Raw genomic sequence first — 22,109 nt, 5'->3', positions numbered from 1 at the left:
TGACTAAAACGAATCACTGACCAGAGTGTGCAGAAGTGTGCTTTGTTGCATATACAGTGGGGCAAAAAAGTATTTAGTCAGCCACCGATTGTGCAAGTTCCCCCACCTAAAATGATGACAGAGGTCAGTAATTTGCACCAGAGGTACACTTCAACTGTGAGAGACAGAATGTGAAAAAAAAAATCCATGAATCCACATGGTAGGATTTGTAAAGAATTTATTGGTAAATCAGGGTGGAAAATAAGTATTTGGTCAATAACAAAAATACAACTCAATACTTTGTAACATAACCTTTGTTGGCAATAACAGAGGTCAAACGTTTACTATAGGTCTTTACCAGGTTTGCACACACAGTAGCTGGTATTTTGGCCCATTCCTCCATGCAGATCTTCTCGAGAGCAGTGATGTTTTGGGGCTGTCGCCGAGCAACACGGACTTTCAACTCCCGCCACAGATTTTCTATGGGGTTGAGGTCTGGAGACTGGCTAGGCCACTCCAGGACTTTCAAATGCTTCTTACGGAGCCACTCCTTTGTTGCCCGGGCGGTGTGTTTTGGATCATTGTCATGTTGGAAGACCCAGCCTCGTTTCATCTTCAAAGTTCTCACTGATGGAAGGAGGTTTTGGCTCAAAATCTCACGATACATGGCCCCATTCATTCTGTCCTTAACACGGATCAGTCGTCCTGTCCCCTTGGCAGAAAAACAGCCCCATAGCATGATGTTTCCACCCCCATGCTTCACAGTAGGTATGGTGTTCTTGGGATGCAACTCAGTATTCTTCTTCCTCCAAACACGACGAGTTGAGTTTATACCAAAAAGTTCTACTTTGGTTTCATCTGACCACATGACATTCTCCCAATCCTCTGCTGTATCATCCATGTGCTCTCTGGCAAACTTCAGACGGGCCTGGACATGCACTGGCTTCAGCAGCGGAACACGTCTGGCACTGCGGGATTTGATTCCCTGCCGTTGTAGTGTGTTACTGATGGTGACCTTTGTTACTTTGGTCCCAGCTCTCTGCAGGTCATTCACCAGGTCCCCCCGTGTGGTTCTGGGATCTTTGCTCACCGTTCTCATGATCATTTTGACCCCACGGGATGAGATCTTGCGTGGAGCCCCAGATCGAGGGAGATTATCAGTGGTCTTGTATGTCTTCCATTTTCTGATGATTGCTCCCACAGTTGATTTTTTCACACCAAGCTGCTTGCCTATTGTACATTCACTCTTCCCAGTCTGGTGCAGGTCTACAATACTTTTCCTGGTGTCCTTCGAAAGCTCTTTGGTCTTGGCCATGGCGGAGTTTGGAGTCTGACTGTTTGAGGCTGTGGACAGGTGTCTTTTATACAGATGATGAGTTCAAACAGGTGCCATTCATACAGGTAACGAGTGGGGGACAGAAAAGCTTCTTACAGAAGACGTTACAGGTCTGTGAGAGCCAGAGATTTTCCTTGTTTGAGGTGACCAAATACTTATTTTCCACCCTGATTTACCAATAAATTCTTTACAAATCCTACCATGTGGATTCATGGATTTTTTTTTCACATTCTGTCTCTCACAGTTGAAGTGTACCTCTGGTGCAAATTACTGACCTCTGTCATCATTTTAAGTGGGGGAACTTGCACAATCGGTGGCTGACTAAATACTTTTTTGCCCCACTGTATAATCACAGCAGTGATGTTGGACTGCAACAATGTAGCACGGAGTATACACGCAGCTACCAGACGACGCAGCTTAAAAACTAAACCTAAACTCTAAATAATGCCAAGAAAACTGTTTGTTGTCTTATAATGTGAAGTAAAAAACAAAACTCAGCTTATTTGGTTGTGTTTTGATAAGATTTGACTGACAACAGCCAAACAATCCACACACTCTAATCATGTTACTGAAATATGATTAGCACAGCAAAGTATTTCCACATGAGCCAAATCAGCTTTAAAACAAACAAATACAGAAAAACTTTTGAACCATTGCAGACTTGTGTAATCGTGTCCAGTGATGCAGTCCTAGAAGGTAATTAAACATACAAATATCATCCATCAAAGAGTAGACGACATGACTGGAACGATATAGGCTGAATGGCATCACAAATGTGGGCATTTGGTGCCACAGATGGTGCTCATCCATATCTCATATGCAGCCATATGACCATCACATCTATAATTACCAAACCAGCACCTTCTGGGAAATAAAATCTATACAGTAATTTTCTGAACCCCTTCACAGGACGCTGTCCTGCTGTTATATATCGTACATGAGGTACTCACCCTTGTGGACTTCCATTGCTGGCCATTTTAGCTAGTTTACTCATTGACTTAGAGTAAGTCTCCTCGATAGCAGCCCTTTAGGGAAAGAAAGTGAGAAAAACATATATACGTAAGCATGAACAGGACACATGGCTAGACTAATTTTATATCTCATCCACATATGCATGTATGCCTGCAAGGTGGAGCTGCACACCTTTTCTTAGCCTTCCTGTTATCCTAATAGCATGACAAGACTAATGATGCACAAACCCCCTGAAATGTAAATTAATCTAAATACCCTTTAGACCGATAAACCAAATGCACTCCAGTAGCACTTCCTCACAACGCCATTGCATCAGCTAATGGCCTCATATGTTATGCTCTCCATCTAGAGCTTACTTTGGCCCAGACACCAGGCATCTGCCTCCTGAGTCAGAGTCTGTGAGATAAAGATTAATTTTCATCTGTGTTGGGTAACTGTTACAAGGAGCCACATTTAAATGATAAATAGATGTTTACAAGGTTGGCCATAAAACTTTAATAACCATCTGTGGACCCTGAAGGGACAGCAGAGGAACATCGATCCAAATATCCCGAGAACAGAGGAACCTGCTGCAGAGGAGAACCGAGAGTCGTAAACAAACAGACTTATCGTTGCTCTTCGTCTCGTGCAGAGAGTTTGAATCAGTCTCACAAGTTATTACTTATATCTTAAATTAAACTGACCTTTTTAGGCGTTTGATTATCCGAAAGGATCCAGTTCTATTCTGTAGGAGGCCAAAGACAAGGCTTGATTTGTGGTAACAGGTTAAATGTTTGATGTTTTAGGAGTTTCAGAAGTGGTTTATTTTAATGGAATCTCACATTAGTGCTCCTTGTGAACATCTGTATATCTTTGGATACTAAACTGTACCTATTAAAAATTCATGGGGGCTCTATTTGATCTGTGTCGACACAGCACGTATAGAGAATTAATGTTACTGTTGACGGTCGTGCTTTAAAGTTTTGTTTATTATTGTTACTTTTTATTAGAAAGGCTTAAAATCTGTTTTTTGTTGTTGTGCTTTGCCCAGCCTTCCATGGCTCGTGGTTCCCATAAAGATGACCAGTTATTTTATCCCAGAGTGAAGTTATCACGCTACACCTACAAATGACACCTGCAGGAGCTGCTCAGTCATGGAAGCTCCCGGTGCACAGACTGTGTGCTGACGTTACTGCCAGAGGAAGTTTGGAGCGTTGGTACTGTGACACACTGTGCGCCTCGGCGCTCTGTGACTTCATGTGGTCTGCCACTTTATGGCTGAGTTGCTTCTTTTTCTATTTGCTTCCTCGTTGTAATAACACAACTTACAGCTTATTGTGGAATATCAAAGAGGGAAGAAACTTCACAAACGGGCTGCCATCCTATTACAATCCCACAGTAAGTGAGCTTTTTAGAATGAGCCATTATTTCACAAGTGTTTGTAAAGACAGACCGGCTGAGTGCTTCATTTTATACACCTGGATTCACCAATAACACGTCCGGCCCAACACTTTCATGTGCTGCTGCTTCTTCTTCTTCTGTGTAATGAATGTCTATTTAATGCAGTGTCTGTAGGACATCCACCAACTATAATCCAAATACTTTTTATTTCCAGGATGAGATCCTCACACTGTTGGAAACTGTGAACAACTGTATCTAACTTAAAGTCTCTCAGTACATAATTCTATAATAAATGACCACTGTGATGTTTAGTAACTAATTAGCTCATTGAATGATATATTTAAAGGCTGATCTCTGCTACATTTTATTTAGACAACCGTCGTCTATCCTCAGACTCCAAGCTCTAGCCAATCAGATTGTCTTCCTTAAAGTAAATACAGTACTATGCAGAGAATGCAGAAACCCTGATAGTGTGGCTGAAGGGTTGCTCTGGTACTTTAACCGAGTGTTTCATAGACTCTCTTATATCAAAATGACCTTTCGGGAAAGTGGTGAGAGAGAAAGATTGAGGAAATTTATCAGGACAATTGCCTCGCCTCCATCCTGCAGGATCGCACACGGTTTCACCCACAGTGCTATTTCATTTCCTGACTGCTGATTTGTTGTCTGCTGCTTTCCAAGCAGATAAGTGAATTTCCCCTGTGAGGAATGTGCACAGCACTCTGAATCGATGTCAGGATTATATCGCTGGTCTGACAGTGTGCTCTGTACGCGTTAGCATCCAGCTGTGAGAGCACAAACTCCTCATTACTCCCCTCAGTGTGCTAACTGCAAATCACAAATGAGTTGACAGAGTATTTGACGTTACACACTCTCAACTTAGTTTTGTGTCAGTGTGCAACTGTCCCGTTTTTACATCCCAGACACGATGGCACCACCAGTTATTACTGACTCGTAGATGGCTCATGCTGATTTTGCTAAGAAAAATGACAACTAGATTTCATCTGACTGATTTATTTTAGTTTGCAAACCATTTAAAAAGGTCCCAAAGACGTGCACTGTGTCTACATGCATAGTAACTGATTACTAAAGTGGTAAACATGTACACAAGGAAAATATTTTGTACCGCAGAGCTCAATTTAATTTTATTAATACAGCGCCAAATCACAACAACGGTTGCTTCAAGGTGCTTTATATTGTAAGGTAGACCCTACAATAAAACACACAGAGAAACCCAACAGTCAGAGAGGTGTACACAGCAGGTGACCTCAGGTGTGTCTCACGAGTAGAAGCACTCTGGTTTATGTGAGGGTGCTGCCTCGACTGAGTGTACAAGGAGAAGGCCACATTATATTAAGTGGCTTTCTATGTATTTAATGGACAATAACCTGATGAATTTGAACATGCACACCACAGGGAGGTAAAAACTGTCACAGTTAGGTGTAAATATATACATCTGGATACATTTTTACCCGTTTCCTTAAACACTTTCCAATTATTGTTATACAATAGACGTGTACAAGATGTCTACACTCTCAGCTTTCATTTGAGGGCACCCACACTCAACATGTGCCACCCTCTTTTCAAAGGGACCAGAAGTAATTGGACAATTGACTCAAAGGCCATTTCATGGGCAGGTGTGGGGAATTCCTTTATTATGTCATTGTTGATTAAGGAAATCGATCACCTGGAGTTAATCTGAGGTGTGGTGCTTGCATTTGAAAGATTTAGCGCTGCTGAACTTCGTAACGCAGACTTGGATGTCCACGGAAGATAACGGTGGTGGATGATCGCAGAATTATTTCCATTAACAACAGCCAACCAAGTAGTAACACTCTCCTCGAGGTCGGCGTATCGATATCCAAGCCTACCGCAAAGAGAAGACTGCATGACAGTAAATAAGAGGGTTCACTGCAAGGTGCAAGTGTCCAGAGACAGACTGCTCAAATACAGTCAAACTGGTTGGGCAGCGTTTCATAACACAGATCCTGAGGAGTTTATTAAAGCAAAGAAGAGGAATATTCTTGAATGGCCAAGTCAGTCACCTGATCTTAGCCCAGTTCAGCGTGGATTTTACTTGTTGAAGACTAAACTTCAGACACAAAGGCCCACAAACAAACAGCAACTGAAAGCTGCTGCAGTAAAGGCCCAGCAGGAGGAAACCCATCATCTGGTGATGTCCATGAGTTCAAGACCAGGCCGTCAACGCCAGCAAAGGGTTTTCAACCAAGTATTAGAAATGAGCATTTTATTTTCAGTTATTTAGTTTCTTCGTTTACTTTTGGGCCCTGAAATGAAAAGACTGTTAAAATGCTTTATTTTGTCACAACTCATTGAATTAAAGCGTAAAGTCTGCACTGAGTTGTTTCGTTTAAAACGTATTGTGGTAACGTGCAGAACCAAAATTAGAAGAAAGTCATCTCTGTCCAAATATTTATGTGACCTGACTGTATAGATGGCGCCATGTCCGATCCAACGGCGTCATGCAGTTTTGCTCTGCTCGTCGGATTATGATAGAAAAAAAGTTCAGAACTGCAGCGTGCAGTGTGTCGCCTGCTGTGGCGAGCTATGATGAGAGGTCATCCACATACAGTGCTCAGACCTGAGTGCTTGAGAAACAGGCACTTCAAAAGAAGCAGAATAGTGAGGTCAGAGGTCAAAGCACAGACAGACTTGTGTGCTCCACAGTACACGATCTGCAGACAGGATGAATCTGAACACCTTGTTATACTGAGAGATGAGATCAGAATGCTTTTTGGTATTTTCCAGTATTTCTTCCAACTTGGCACAATCTTTATATCCATGTACGTAGTAAAGAACGGTGGATTTTCCACCCAAATCTCATCACTCGCACCACCTCCCACACAGATATTCACAAATACACACAAACCTCACCTCTCTCGGACAAACTCGGCGAGTTCCTTGGTTGCCAGCTGGCCATGTTTCATGTTGTGGTAGAGCACATCAAAGCCGGCATTCTTCTCCCCCTGCCGAAAATAACACACAGACACACACGTCTGTTAGCAGTAAGTCGAGAAACAGCAAACCAACATGGCAAAAGTAACAAAAGCGATGCCAGTCGGGGCCTCAGAATCAAGTTCGCTCGAGTTTGAGACATTTTTCTCCTGATCGTCTGCTGTAAACACCAGAGACACTCAAAGGTTCAGGGTGAAAGTAAAAATGAAACCAGCTTCTACCATCTGGATAAAAAGAAATTATTAAAAGAAGTTAATGAATCGTGTGGGCATGACGGGTAAATCGCTCACCTTCTATAAGCCAGTCCTGCACGTTACACACACACGTGACCTTCAGTTATAGAAAAGCTATTCGAGCATTCGCGCTTCCAAAGGCGGCAAAAGTCATTTAACATATGGCCACAAATATTACTCATTTCTTTTGTTCTCCCTCAAAACATCACAGCGATTGGTCATCAGTGCACGAGGGAACTCAACGCTTCACAAAAAGACCTTTTGCGTGTTTAAAGTTTCCTTTTGATAACACGAGTGTCTCTCTGATGCACTTTTTAAACTGCTTTACCGCTCGACGGTCTTCATATTGTCATATCACAGCATTTTAGCGTTTGAACAGCACAACTTCAAGTTAAACGTAACCACAGCATCTGTGTGCAGAAGCTCGTCTGACTCACAGTCCATCATAACTAGGGATGGGTACCGGTATCCGGTTCTGACATAAACGGTAGTAACCAGACCGAAAAGCAGCGCACATATTTCGGTGCTTTTTTTTCCTGAGATGTCATACACTTTGGATTCTAGCCAATCATTTTACCTTTGCAAGCGTAGTAGGCGGGTCCAGGTACGTACGTTCTTTTAGAGCAGAGCTACAGATTAAAGATGCCCAAGGCGAAGCGGTCAAAGTCTGGCTGTACTTCACAGTAAAAGATGCAAACTCAGCAGCAACAAGTGCTTTAAGCTGATACTGTGATACTGTCAAAGGAGGTAACACCTCAAATCTGATCAAACACCTGGCGACGCATAGCGTTTTTTTTAAAAGCCGAGAAATGCGCCGTATTTGATAGCTTGCTGCGAGACCTCACACCGAGCACATCTACTGCGGGTGCGGTGTCTGTTATCAGACCCGGAGTTAGCAACATCCCCAAAAACCCCGAAGAGGAGAGTCCTGGCCCCTAGCCCTGCCAGTGTAGCAGAAATGATGAGGATGATGATGCAGCAGCAGCCGTTCTTCTCTGCGTGAGTAGCTTAATGTTGTTCGTGTGTAATTTACGTTGAGTAGGCTAACCACGTTATTACATTAATGCATGTAAGGTGAACTAGCAAACATCACCATAGCTACATGCGGCTGTCTTCTTGTTTGATGGCAGATGCTCCCTTCACCCTGGCCAAAAAGGCTAAAATGACCAAAGAAAAAATGGAAAACAGCTAAACATGAGAGGTTTTTGGACCAATTTTGTGTTCTTGATTCTTTAAGCACCGGTTCGAGCACCGTTTAAGCACCGGCACAGTTTCAAAAGTACCGGTTTGGTACTGGTATCGGATAAAACCTAAAATCCCTACTCATAACTCTCAGGTTGTTGCCCGTAAAACAACAAAAGTGATCAATCGGGGTGAAAACCTCTCAGTTCGTTATCGTGTGAATCCCGTAGGAGGATCAGTGATTCTTGTGAGTTGCAGGTCGACAGACAGTCGAGTTAATAAAAGAACAATTTATTGACATTAATTATGAATGAATAACTAATGTGCTTTATCGGTAGTGTTCGGATGGATTTCCATAAGCACATGTAGCACAGGACACTCACACTGTGACCGTCTGTAAGTTTCAGCGGTTTAAATCCAGCCGTCCCTCACGGGTCCCTGCAGCTACTGACTCTTCTCACTGCTGTTTTCTTTCGTTGTCACTTTGTTCTGATCGCTGACAGTTTTATTTTTATTTATACCCTGCAGCATCGCACAGCATCAAATCATTTATACTGAATACACTGTGCCACTCATTTAGTGAATATCATTACACGCAGCCTTCTGAAAACATTTTTGCAAATGAATTCATCAAAATAATTTAATTTTCTTTCAAAGACTGCTTTTCTTTCTTTTGTTATTAAGCCCTACGAGTTGGAAAGCATGTGCATGAAGAAACAACATGTTCGTGTAGCACACCTTCAGACGTTGCTGTATAAGCATCAGTACCAGTCCTCTTCAGGTACAACAATTTGTGCTCATAGATAGTTACTCCAAAAGCAGCCTGACCAGCTGAGACACACTCTAAATGTTAGACTATCACACAAAGGACCCACACTGTTCACCTCTCTCTCTATTATTTGGCATTTGTTGCTCTTAGTTCCAACATGAGCTGTGATAACTGAACAGATCGCTTCGTGCTGATATTCCAGGATCAACTACGCCACGTCTCGGGCTGCGAGCGGCTGCTGCAATCTGAGCTGAGCTTTCTGCTCCTCTGTGGAGCAGAAAGCTCAGGACCAACATGACTCAGTGTTGTGTGAAAGAAGCACAAACAAACACAGAACTGGATTGTTGGTGAGATCAGTCGCACACCTTATGGCTCAGCAGATTTAGCACCGTCCCCATCGCCGCTGTAATTACACAAACCTCCCTCCGATTACATCTATGTAATCTGGATGAGAGCCCGACTGAGGCAGAGGCAGATTGCATCTTCAGCCTCACCACATTTTTCAGTCAGCAGACAGCAGGGTTGTGTGTGCAAGCAGAAACGCTGACAGCTGCTTCGCAGGACCTAAAAATATCGCGCTGGGGAACAGACCACTTCCCAGGTACCAGGGGAATGGCTGGAATGCCAAGGAAGGGTCATCAGTAAATCACACGCACGCACAAACCAGACGTAAAGGAGCAGGACAAGGAAAAAACAGCTGAGAATGATCTCAGACGAGGTGCTGGCATCTGTCAGAAAACACACAACAAAGTCAGCTTCTCACACGGTCACGTCCCCTGAGCTTTATTTTTATGATAGCCATAAAAGAGACACATGCACACTCATTTTCATATCTTGTGGGGACATCTCATTGACACAAAGCTTTCCCCAGCTGCTGACCCTGAACCTACCCATAACCCAACTGTAACCCTGACACTAAAACCACATTTTGAGTTTCAAAAATACCTTCAAACTTGTGGGGACCTGGATTTTGGTCCCTATGAGTAAAGTAAACTTCTAATTTTTGATTCCCACAGAGATATGAATACACACACACACACACACACACTTAAAGCAGCTATACAGATGTTGCTGAATTTTGACAACATTTATGAGTCACTGCTTTTGCAAAAGGATCAAAACAAGATCAGATCTGGGTGAAAAAGTCAATCAGCTGATAAAGAAGAAAAAATTAACCTTGTATTTTCTTTGTGCCTCAGTAAAGTCCGAGTTATGCTGTTTCACAGATAAAACAAGCTTTGTGAAGTCTCAAACATGAAGATTAGAGAAACTCATTTGCAGCTTAATCATCAGAATAATCATCAGCGGAGCCGCAATCAGTTTAACTTTTGATCCTGTGTCTGACATAAGCAAAGATTAGGTTCACCCATAGGTTCATATGGGTACATCTGTGAGTACATTCACTAACATGATGTTTTATCTTACTCTTAATGTATCTGTGTAGGTTCTCAGACATCCAGGTCAAGCGACTAGACTTCATAAAGTTTCTTTAAGACGTTTCACCTCTGAGCCGAGAAGCCTCTCGGTCGCTTTTCTCTCCAGCTCCTTAGAAGCTAACATTAGGGTTAATCTAAGTGCAAACACACAAGACAATTTTAATTTTAGGCCAATATTCAACTCTTTAAAACCAGTTTCAGTTTATGGTTTGGATGAACCCGTTTTGCTTTTAGAAATAAAACTAGTGCAAGATACAATTTTAAAATAAATTTAAAAAAAACAAAGACTTGACTGGTTACACTATCCTGACATAAAGACTCAGTCCTTTAACTTCACACAAAGTGGTTTCGTTGTACTGAGCACACGATGAAACGCCTACATCCTGTTTTCTGTCCTTCGTAACTTCAGATCCGTGTTTTCACCAAACGGCTGAATGTTTTGACTTTCACTGTCCATAAACAGCGAGTTGGACTAATGTCATGCAGGACTCGTTCCTTCCTCGCAGAAACTTTACACGTGCCACAGAAAGGTGAGCTGCCAACACACACACACACACACACACACACACACACACACACACCTCTCAGTTCCATGCAAATAGAGCTTCCCCACAGTCTGTCACGGTGCCTTATAAGGTGAGCACCGTGTCTGATTATGATCACAGTCCTTAAGAACATTTGAATATGTGAGAAGCGAGTCTGAGCAAACTGTGCTAGGAGAGATACGAACTTTATTACAACAGCTTATTGCTCAGCACATTGAATTGTCTGCATTTACCTTCTCTAAGGCTCAAATATTTACTCATGTTCCCGTTTAGCCGACAACTCGGCGATCGCAGATTAAGTTGACAAAGACGAGGTCGTTTCTCAGTGACAAGTTTCACCGTGACAAGCGTGCACCGAACGGACCAGAAGGTTGTTTTTTTATTTAATTAAACCATTTCTTTCACTTTTTGCATGTACAGTTAGTTCAACACGATGACTTTCAGGAGCAGCTGTGTGACTCTGTGCTGCTCTCTGCACCGCGGCAACGTTTCACCTCAGGTTTGCTTTACAAACCACTTTTAGCAGAGAAAGCAGCGCATTTTCCAAATCTGCTTCATTCTCTGCGACAGCTGGTCTTTTTTTGTCGTCTTGCAGTTTTCACATTAGATGGAAGAGCTCATTGTTGATGTAAGGAAATAAAAGGCTCTCCCGCCAGCAGGGCTGTCAGACAGTTTCAGCTTTGTCCATCGTCTCTTCAGGGGACGACTGCCTGAAAACTAGAATATTCAGATCATGTGTCCTCAGCTGCAGCAGATCACGTGGATGAACTGGGTCGTTACTGATTATATGAAATGCTGATGATTGGGAAACTGTATGCCATAAGAAAATCTTTAAATATAAACTATGTTTTAGATCTCCCATGGAAAAAACCCCCAAAGAAAATAATGCTAATATTAGACACATTCGCATGAATTCAAAGCCTGATGAAACTTATTCCTTTGTGCTGAAAGCAAAGTTGTACCACCACCAATTCTATTTAAAACACATCATAACATGTTGGTTGTTATGGGCTCTGTGGTTCTTTTTCAGTCAATCCCACAAACAATTTTCAGCAACGAGTAAAAACCCACTAGAGATCCAAATGTTATCGGCAGCTGAAAATAGATCCCGCTGCACAAGTTTAGGGATTAATTTATTCATCTTCACTTCAGGATGAGTTCAGAATGAACGGGGCGAGTGCAGATCAGGTTGAAAAGAACATCATGGTTTTTGGTGCTTTCCTGCTTTGATTCATTGGCTATAACTAAACTACTGTATAGAATAAAAACAATAAATATGCAGGTTAGCAATAAGTATTCCTTAAAGCCTTCAGTGCGAGAAAAGCCTTCATGCCTGATATATGCGAACCCCCCTCTCTTCCCACCTCTCGCTGATCTCTTTTTCATCAATTAAGCTGACCGCTTTGGTCATGCATGATGGAGCCATTACCATGACAATGAGGAGCGGAAAAAAGGAGACGAGGGAGGGTTTCAAATCTGTATGTGTCCAAGTTTCTCATGAAGACACAGACTTGTCGGGACACTAAGGTCAGTAGGAGAAATGCTCAGATTTGTTAACAGGGAAGGTGGTGCAGGGAAGACTCCTCTAAAAGTGGTTTAAAATCAAGCGTGTTGATGAGTGAACTGACCATCACTGATTTGGCAGTTTTGGAAGCCAACATACGAGAGAGGCTCACAGGGTGTTGCGACTTTCATCCGTAAATAAAGCCGCGGCCGGCTGAGTTGGTTGTGTCCCTGTGACGCGCCTCCAATAATCCATAATGAGTTGAACTTGTACTTTGCGCATTTATTTTAAGAACAAAACAAAAACAAACGTTTGCGCTTTCAATCAATTTACAACTAGCGCATGGATTAACTGGTGTGCCAAAAAATGACGGTCAACAGAAAAGTTTGCCCACAAACCACTCACCCAACACCTGCTGCGAACACCGACATCAGGTAAATAGACTGTGACCACACCCACATACCATCACCTGAGACGCAGGTAAAGCTATACACCTGTGCCACCAAAACAAAAAGGAAAAACATAAACATTGACTTTGGCTCTTACACAGGGTTTGCTGTGAACTGCATGCAAGTGAGAAGAAGAGAAGTTCAGTCTTCTCATGGCTCACTCAGAGGCTGCATGAAGGTTTCCTGTGAGGTCACTTTCATCGAAATGGCAACAATGTTTAGAGTGAGTTCAGAGTTTAGTGTTACATTGTATTTCTCAAACGGTTTCCTGTGAACACGACATGTTCATAAGGATATAAACAGGATGTAAGAATAACGTGGCTCACATGACCTAAAAATGCTGTTCCCTGTTAAAACAGACAAAACCTTTAGTGTGAAACAGGGCGAGGATTTAGTCTAGCAAGTCCCCAGAGTTTACCCGCTACTGCGTCTGAAGCAGACGACACTGAAATAACTGAACTTATAAGCCTGCTGTTTCAGACAGTATATTAGCTCTTTATCTTAGTCATCATTTCAGTGTAATGTCGGCTTCTGTGTGCGAGAGAGAGCACGTATTCATATCTTTGTGGGGACCCAAAATTGGAATGCTACTATACTTGTGGGGACCAACAGCCCTTATAGGGACCAAAATCCAGGTCCCCACGAGTTGGAAGGCAATAGTGACTCAAAATGTGGTTTTAGTGTCAGGGTTACAGCTGGGTTATTAAGGGTTAGGGAAAGCAATATGATTGCAATTAGATGTCCCCATAAGATATGAATACCCGACGTGTGTGTGTGTGTGTGTGTGTGTGTGTGTGTGTGTGTGTTTAAACTGCTCTCTCTTGATTCTAATTAGACACATCTTCAGACTTCTTCCAGGCATTTATGAAACTAATTACAGACGGTGAACCTGGGCTGAGCTGCACTTTGCGCTGCACGGTCGTCTTCACAGCTGCTTCTATAACAAATACAAACGTATTCCTGTGCATCTCAACTGTTTAACCTGTGCTGCTGATTGGCAAATGACAGAAAGGGTAAAAGATTATATGGTGCCCTACACAGATGAGCCAAAGACAGCTTGAGGCATTAGCAAGAAATCCTCTGCTTTCACCTGATTGGATGCCTGCGGTTCTTGGCTGGTGGTTTTAGAAACGTCACATTAATTCAGAAATATTCTGCTTTTTAGAATCGGCAGCGGGTTTTACCTGCGTTAGGACTATTTGTGCTCTCTAACTCGCAGCACACAAAAGGACCAGAGAGAGACACAAAAGGACTCCCAGGAACTGCATTTGTAGATTTCTCTTTTTCCCCCAAGAATTTAAGCATACTGAGGTGAAGCGCTTGGCTCAGGCTTTCTGATATAATGTTCCCTTTTCTGACAATATCGAGAGCTGTGCCTTTAGCTCTGCCTAATATGACTGTGCAGTCTGACAGATGGATGGATCCAGTGTCTGAGCATATTCCTGCTCTTTAACACATTGTGTTGTATTGTTTCATCAATAGTAAGAAACAAGCAGAAACAAATGACACATAGTAGCACCAGGAACACACCTCCTCTAGAAATCCCAAACAGTCTAACGCAGGGAAGTCAAACTTATTTCACAGACACACAAACGCTCCTTTCTGTTACTGCAAAGAAGTTTAACTCCAGAAATAGAAATGCAATTTCAATATATCTCAGTTTTTCTACATGATAAAGTCATAAAATAGTAATTAATTAAAATAAATGTTAAAAAAATATTTTCTATTGTAAATTGTGAAAAAAAGCAACTTTCTGGTATTTAACTATTTCGATTTGACTCGTTTACTTAGGTGTTGTATGAATGGCTGTCGTGGTTTATCAGCAGGAAAATAAAGTTAAATGTCTAAACTTTATAACTGCTATTCAGAGGCCAGATTGGAGTCTTTGGCAGGCCAATTCTGTCCCCGGGCCTTATGTTTCACACCCCTGGTCTACAGCATGGCGTATGAAGGCCGCAGTGATACTGCACGTCTTAAGTTCTTCATATCCAGCCTCGCCCAGCACCCACAGGAAGACCCTTTTTCAACACGTGCTGGTTTAAACTACATTTGTACTTTGCTGAATTATGTACAGAATAAATTTCTTCTGCTGGTTTTAGAGAACCAGTGCATTTATTTGTCTGCAATAAGGCAAAGCCAGCTATTTCCAGTCATCACAGATCAATTTTATTATGCTGTAGCAGTTTTCACAAGTCACGAGCAAAACATCATTTAAACGTGACAGGTCAGCACCACACAGTGATGCACTGAACTGTCCTGCACTGACGGGCTGCTGTTGACAGTAGCTGTAAACTTTTACAACCTTGCGTCAGACTATCACGGAGCCAGTTGATTGGCCGGTCTGTCAGAGCTGCTGCGACTTTCGCTGACTCACAGAAACTTTCTGCTGACCGAGCAGGTTGAGCGGCGTGAACGCTCCCACAGCAGAGAGGTGTCAATAACGTCAGCAGCAGGTAGCTGCAGCAGAGGCTCATCATCGCAGACGAGTAGGACGGTTTGAGCAAATTCACCTCTTTAAGCGCGTCTTTTTATTTTGCCTGCTGATTTTCTTATGTCATGTACACATAGATATATGTACTATTTATTTAATTGTTAACCAACCCAAACTATGCAGTCAGTTCACGAGGAACACGAATATTTGGAGATTACTGCCATACATAAAACAGATTTAACGAGTCTCATATTGATCGGTCTTGGCTCCTATTCTAACCTGGCACAGAGCATTTTTTAAAATGAACAACTGAGCAAGGACGAAAGGAGGTGGCAGGGAGAAGAGGAGCAGGGATGAAATGAGAGGAGGAGGGAAAACCCTGAAAGCAGGAAGATTTTCTCAGTGTGTTCACAGATCTTCACCCCACAAGAAACCCACATGACTCAAAGTGATGGCAGGGCAGCAACACTGGCATCATTAAACTGAGCTGCAGGCAATAATAGAAGTCCAGTGGGTGCAGCGTTTCTGTGCAAACAGACATATCTGCAGGCAAAGGAGGCATTTTTAAGAGACGACAGCAGACAATGCTGTCCTTTATACTGTACAGAGCTGCACCGCTCGCCGAGCTTTAAAGGTTTCTCTGATGCAGTTCTTCTAAATTCCCCTGGTAAGCACGCACACTGGCCTTCTGAGATCTATACAGCACTGCAGCGAATATTATTAAAGAAGCTAATACAGGTCAGCTTAGTAATGAATTCAGATTATGTGGCTATTTTCTAAAATACAGTCCTGATAAAAAGTTTAAGACCAGTTCAAAAATGGCAAAAAATGTTACTTTGCATGGTTGGATCTTAACAAGGTTCAAAGTCGAGCTTCAACATGCAGCAAGAAGAAATTTATTGAAAACAACTGTTAAACTGAAACATGCTGATCTACAGCTGATCAACAGTTTAGGACCAGTTGACCTTTAAAAGGCCAAATCTGTGCAACAATGTGGATCCATTGTCCTTTTCTGTCAGGTCGTCACACTGTCATGACGCTCTGATGGCAAAGGCAAAAAACCTTTTTGAACATGGTCGTGTTGTTGAACTGCATAAGCAGGGTCTCTCGCAGCGTGCCATCGCTGCTGAGGTGCACCGTGAGGTGAACAACGGAGTCTCAGGAGGTGCAGGAGCGTCAAACGGGCGCTGGCTGTGTCCAGACGTTGCAGAGAGCGTCCCTCGTGACTGAGGGCCCTCGTCTGTGTGGTAACCACTGGGTTTTTAACAGGACAACGCTACAGTACACAAGGGACTTCCTCCAGGAGAATAACATCGCTCTTTTGGACCATCCTGCATCTCTGATCTAAATCCAACAGAGAACCTTTGGGGAAGTTACAAAAATGGACGCTTCATGCGGCCGTCTTGGAGAAATGCTCCCTCTCACCTCATGGAAACACTTGCATCAAGGATGCCGCAACAAATTTTTGAAGTGATCAACAATAACGTTTTTGTTTTTTAGGTGTGGTCCTGAACTGTTGATCAGCTGTAAAACGGCCTGTATCAGTTTAAGCGTTGTCGTCAACGAATCGCATGCTCAAAGAAATGTTTCGTATCTCTCCCGTTTCTTCTTGTTGAACCTTGTTAACATCCAACCGTGCAAAATAAGACTTTTTTGCCATTTTTCAAGTGGTCTTAAACTTTTTATCGGGGCTGTAAAACGATGCTAAATGGTGCAACTTTGTAGGTGATGGCATCAAATCAAATGTAATATTTCGTTTATAAGCTGGGAACAGACTAGATTGAGTTTGTGCTGCGTCAGGACTGTGAGGCGCAGAGGCACAAAATATATGCAACCTTCAAGATCACTGCGATTTGAACTTGTTTGAGATCAATTTGAAACCTTTTTATCTTTAAGATATCAAACTCACAAACTTGCCTGTCGGGGTGACGACAATAGCCCATATTTTACATCATCATTTAAAAAAAACAAACAAACTGTAAAGCTTACTCAGTTAATCCATATTAGAAAATATACTTTGTTAAATAATAAATTATTTGAATTACATCAAAAGGAAAGAACAACAACAAACCATATGAAATTCTTAATTGGGAAGAGTTAATGGCGACGTATTCTGCCAAAATTTAAGCTCCATATTTTGCTTTATTTTTGGACTCCAGTGAAGTAGCTCTGCATGATTCGCAGGTCCAAGTAATCCTTATTTATCTTCCTTATTCTGGGCCTTTGTGGAGCCGCTCGGTTCATCCACTGAAATAAACTATTTTAGCTTCTCTACCTTCGAGGCAAAGGGAGAACCAAGAGAATAAAAACTGTCTCAATCCTTTGGCACACTCGCAAAGTGATGACATCTGAGAGCCAGCAAACGAAATCAAAGCATACTGAAGAGATATTTTATATTCTATATACCTCGATGATTATTGCTAAGTGCGATTACTTTTCCTGGAACGATCGAGCGTGACGAATCCTTACAGAGAAACACATTCTGTTCCAAAGACTTAGCAGCGCCTTAATTTGCTAAGGATGCACTTAATTACAGCCGGTACGCTTCCTCCTGTGGACCATAAGCACAGCTTTCATTCAGTTAATGGGAAAGGACAGAGTGCTATGAGGAGGCTTTGTGAGTGGCTGTGAATGTTCTTGAGCCAAACAAGCCGAGGCTCTGTGTGTAGCTCGTCCCCGAGTGGCTGTGCTGCCTAATTAACTAGAGAGTGGTTTGTATTTCAAAGCCATTTGGCTCTGAAAGCAGGCTGAATGGGAAATATGTAAAGACACACAAGTACGTCACCTCATTTGTTCTTTAGATTTTGCTTTTCTACTTGCCTGGCTGTAAATCTGCAGTTCTATGTTCAGCACAAACACACAAAGACAATCGACAGCTCATATTCACCAGTAAAGAAAACACAAAAGCAAAGCAACACTACAGCTGTAAGAGACGGACAGATGAGCAGGAGAGGTAATAACAGCTGCTTACAGTGGGCTCAAGTTCAATAAATCATCATTAGGGATGGTACTGATAAGATTTTCACGATTCCATTTTCGATTCTGTTTAACGATTCGATTCTTTATCGATTCTTTTTTAAAAAGGAGAACACTAAGGTCGATCAGCTCAGAACTTTGTTTTTTATCTTCTCTTTGAACAAGATAGAAATCTAGGAGTAACATGGCCTTACAAACCCAACAGTGAGATCTTAAGAGATCCAGCCTACGGCTCTTCAATGGGGTGTCACAGGGTCCCCAGGAAAACAAAATGTAAATGTAAAATAATAAAATAAATATTCTTCTGTAGCAATAACAAAGTATAACATAAATTATTCTGTAGCAATTACACAAGAATATCCAGTAATGTCCCTGCCTACAATTAAACACATTCACTTACTGAAAATCATCTGCTGTGGCAAACGGGTGCAAACCTTTGACCACAAACTGAGTCACTGCTCGGTGACATTCGTCTGTCCTGGCCTGAAAGGAGACGCTACCGGCAGACTGCAGCGAGAACTGCCAGCATCTGAGCCAGACTCTGTCTCTCTCATCATGGTCACTAAATGCACAGTAATGGCAGGTTTGTAATAAGGCAGATCGCACTAACATAATATGCACTGTTGTTGATTATTGACCTGCCGCATTAACGGGAGAGGACATGCAAACGTTACCGCTGCTGCTGGGTTGAGATTCACGAGTCCGGAGCGGAATTAAAAACACGACATTCATTTAAGGTCATCGCTGTTTTGTGAGCAAATGCTTTTGCATGTTCGTAGTGTTTCCTCCCTTAAATGAAATATCTACTTTGCAAGTACTGCAAGTTGCCCTGTTGTCATCCGTTCTCGTAAAGTAAAACCAAACTTTTGAGCGTTTGAGCCGCCGTGTTTCCTGCCAGGTAAATGACGCTCCGCAACGTGGTGACGTCATTCGGGGCGACTGGAATCGATAAGGGAATCGTTTGCAAAAATGGCAAACGATTCCAAGGAATTGAGACAGTGGGAACCGGTTCTCAACAAGAACCGGGTTTCAATACCCATCCCTAATCATCATGGGGTGAAGTTCAATGACGAGGTTCTCAAACTGCCTCAGTAATAAGGCTGCATGCAAAAATAAAATACTGTTTAATACCAATATACAGTTTCCAAATATGGGTGGTGTGACCGCACAGAGATTCCAACCATCAGCAAAAACCAGCTTCCTCTGAAGAATCACTTGCACTGAAACATAAAACAGACAACTGACTACTAAGTCAGTGATGGGAAATGAGGCATGATAGGAAATAAGGGGTGTGGCTACAGTTAACTGTACTACTGGACTCCCCCGTCCGTGCAGGTTCTCTGGAGTTATAAATTAGTGGCTTTAGATGGGTCATTTTTCTTTTCTGGCCCTAAACCGCACGTCGGCTCAATGAACTAAACTTCGAGAGTCTCTGTTATAAACTGTGTCTTCTGCACCTTAATTGAAAGTCTGGAAATATTAGTTCAATGTGCAAAACTTTTCTGTCTGTTAGGCCAAAAACTAGGGCACACCTGAAATAGATGTACTAGGTAGGCTGGGACAGAAGCAAAGAGGAGGACAAAGAGAGAAGGAAAAAGCTGTCAGCTGACAAAGTCACAGAGGCATGTGGGAGACTTTCACTCCTGTGCTTCGTACATTGGTGTAAGACTACTAATGAGGCCGTTATTCACGGAGAAATTAAGCCAATTAATGCCATAATTAGTCATACTAGTTTTTTTAATACTTGCAAAACCGAGTGTAATCTAACCCGAGCTTATGAATCCTTTCGCTGTCAGGCTTTTAATTACCCTGTTTTTTCCTCTTACATGTCATGTTAGAGGATGATTCATGACATGATGTATAGTTAGTGGCGGTGAACACACAAGGCGAGACGCTGTAAACACCTGGCACCGGCTCGGGGAATCTGTTAAACGAAGCGTTTGAGTTTTTGTGTTCGCACAGTTGTGGTTCGCAAACAGACACAAGACCTAGATTTTGGAGGACTGCACGGGAGCACGTCTGTGGGCGACTTTTGCCGCTTGTTATCTGAAGAGAGACGTGTCCACAGACGCCTGCACGTTAATTTCTGTGTGCAAAGACAGATACGGGTGAAATGTGAAGACTGAAGGGAAATAACATAACTGGACTTTTCCTTTTGCAGCATTTTTTTGCATATAAAAATATTCAGGTTCCCACCAAAGATTTTGGATTTTGATTTTCCACCAACAGATAAATCGCCAGGACTGGGACAAACATATTTATAGCTACTTTTTTTTTTTTTTTTAAAGTGGGTTTGAAAAGCTTTTATTTTTCTTTATAAACCAGCCAAAAGTAAAAGGAAATGCAGAACAGATGAAAAGAAGTGACAGGGAGAGTCATTCAACTTGCAATCTCTGACATTCACCAGAAAAATGTGTTTTTTAAATAAAATAAGTTTCCTCAAACCAAGTTGCCAAAAATCACTGATGCCCATCAACAGCATCTGCCACATAACAGTTATTTTAAATAAATAAAGTCTTAACATAATAACTAGTAACTGCGAGTTAAAAGCCATTCATCACCATCATCTCAGCCTAGAAGCAGAATTTAAATGAGACTGCTTGAAAGCTGAGATCTAAATAAAAGACTGGTATCTATTGGTAACAAGCACTTCCTGTTTGTACCTGATGCACAACAGAGAGGCACGACTGTCTGTGGAGAATATGAATGAGAAGCTGGGTCAGTCATAGCTGTGATCCAGCTACCACAGGTGACCAAGTTCAGTTAGAGATCTTTGCACGTGCCCTGCAGCGTTACTCCATTTAAAGAGGTTTTCAAGACACTTACCCAGAAGTTGTTCTGAAATAATGCCATCTTCACTCAGAACGTCACAGCAATCTGTAAGAAAGAGGGAGAGCCGCATTAGAGAAAAGTGTGACGTCTAGATTCTCTCCCCCCCTTCTCTCCACATGCTGGAGAGGAAAATGACCCAGAGGATGTTTTGTAACTCTATAAAATGTGGAAATGTCAAAGATTCTCCTCTGCCCTGTGACAAACTATCAAAGTGTCAGCAAAACGCATGTAAACGATTTCAGCAAAGTCCAGCTTTGTAGAAACTCTTGAGACACTTTGAGCGTAGGAAGGGAACTCCTGAGGGAGAGCAGAGAGGAGCTTCACAGATGACTTCAAAGGATAAATTCAGAGAATGAAGGGAGGAGGGGTGACACGGGAGAGATGGGGGAGGAAAGAACAGGGGAGGAGAGAGAGAGCGATCGATGGAGTGAACGAGGCAGAAGAGACCAAGGTAACCTCCACGGAAAGAAGAAAAGAAAAGACGTGCATGTGCTGCACTTCATCGCAGCACAGCTACTGGTGCATTTAGGTTTGAACATGCATGCAGCAAACACTCTGCTTATCTGCTCAACATTTCTGGATTGCAACAGTTTATTACAATTTATTACCGACACACAAGCACTGTCACACATGCCAACGCACGTCTGTGCGAGCGGTCGAACAGGAAAATCAAAGATCGCACGACATCAGAACAACATGTGACCCCCATCGCCTCAGAGCTTAAATACGACTTGTCGTGCGTCCACCGTTTTCACGAGAGGTTTATTTTTAATTTGCTGGTGACAGGAGGAAGTGCACTGCAGCAGCAGAGCAACATGCACCTTTTAAGCCCCTGCATACACAATTATATCAAAGAAACACAAACACTTTAATGCAACGTGTACACAAAGCATCCTGCCCTTTGCAAGAGAATCCATAATGGGGCAAGAGTTTCCCCAGGGCTCACGCAGGGTTCCTGTTATCTGTTATTCTGCTGACTGTGTGTGTGTGTGTGTGTGTGTGTGTGTGTGTGTGTGTGTGTGTGTGTGTTGACAACAGCCCTCTCCTTCTATTGGCACAGATTCAGCTCAGTCCTGGTGACCTGGCATAAGACAACAGCCACACATGCA

The 22,109-nt window shown here is 42.5% G+C and overlaps 1 protein-coding gene across 4 annotated transcripts in view; it reads right to left on the bottom strand.

Annotated features, from left to right (window-relative positions):
- The window catches only part of fcho1 (FCH and mu domain containing endocytic adaptor 1), a 62,584-nt gene that overhangs the window by 25,629 nt on the left and 14,846 nt on the right, over positions 1-22,109 (bottom strand). For all 4 annotated transcript variants that reach the window (XM_085251409.1, XM_085251406.1, XM_085251408.1 and 1 more), the window contains exons 2-4: positions 20,995-21,045; positions 6,563-6,654; positions 2,266-2,340 (exon numbers count right to left, since the gene is read on the bottom strand). In XM_085251409.1, coding sequence (XP_085107535.1) covers positions 2,266-2,340; positions 6,563-6,654; positions 20,995-21,021 — 194 coding nt within the window. In that variant the 5' untranslated portion in view covers positions 21,022-21,045. The remainder of the gene's footprint in view (positions 1-2,265; positions 2,341-6,562; positions 6,655-20,994; positions 21,046-22,109) is intronic.

Source organism: Mchenga conophoros, linkage group LG17 (assembly GCF_057382185.1).
Source record: "Mchenga conophoros isolate Kocher_MC1m ecotype Shallow Benthic linkage group LG17, M_conophoros_male_GT1.1, whole genome shotgun sequence".
NCBI lineage: Eukaryota > Metazoa > Chordata > Actinopteri > Cichliformes > Cichlidae > Mchenga > Mchenga conophoros.
Note: the sequence above shows the minus strand (reverse complement) of the source record. Positions and strands in the feature narration are given on the sequence as shown.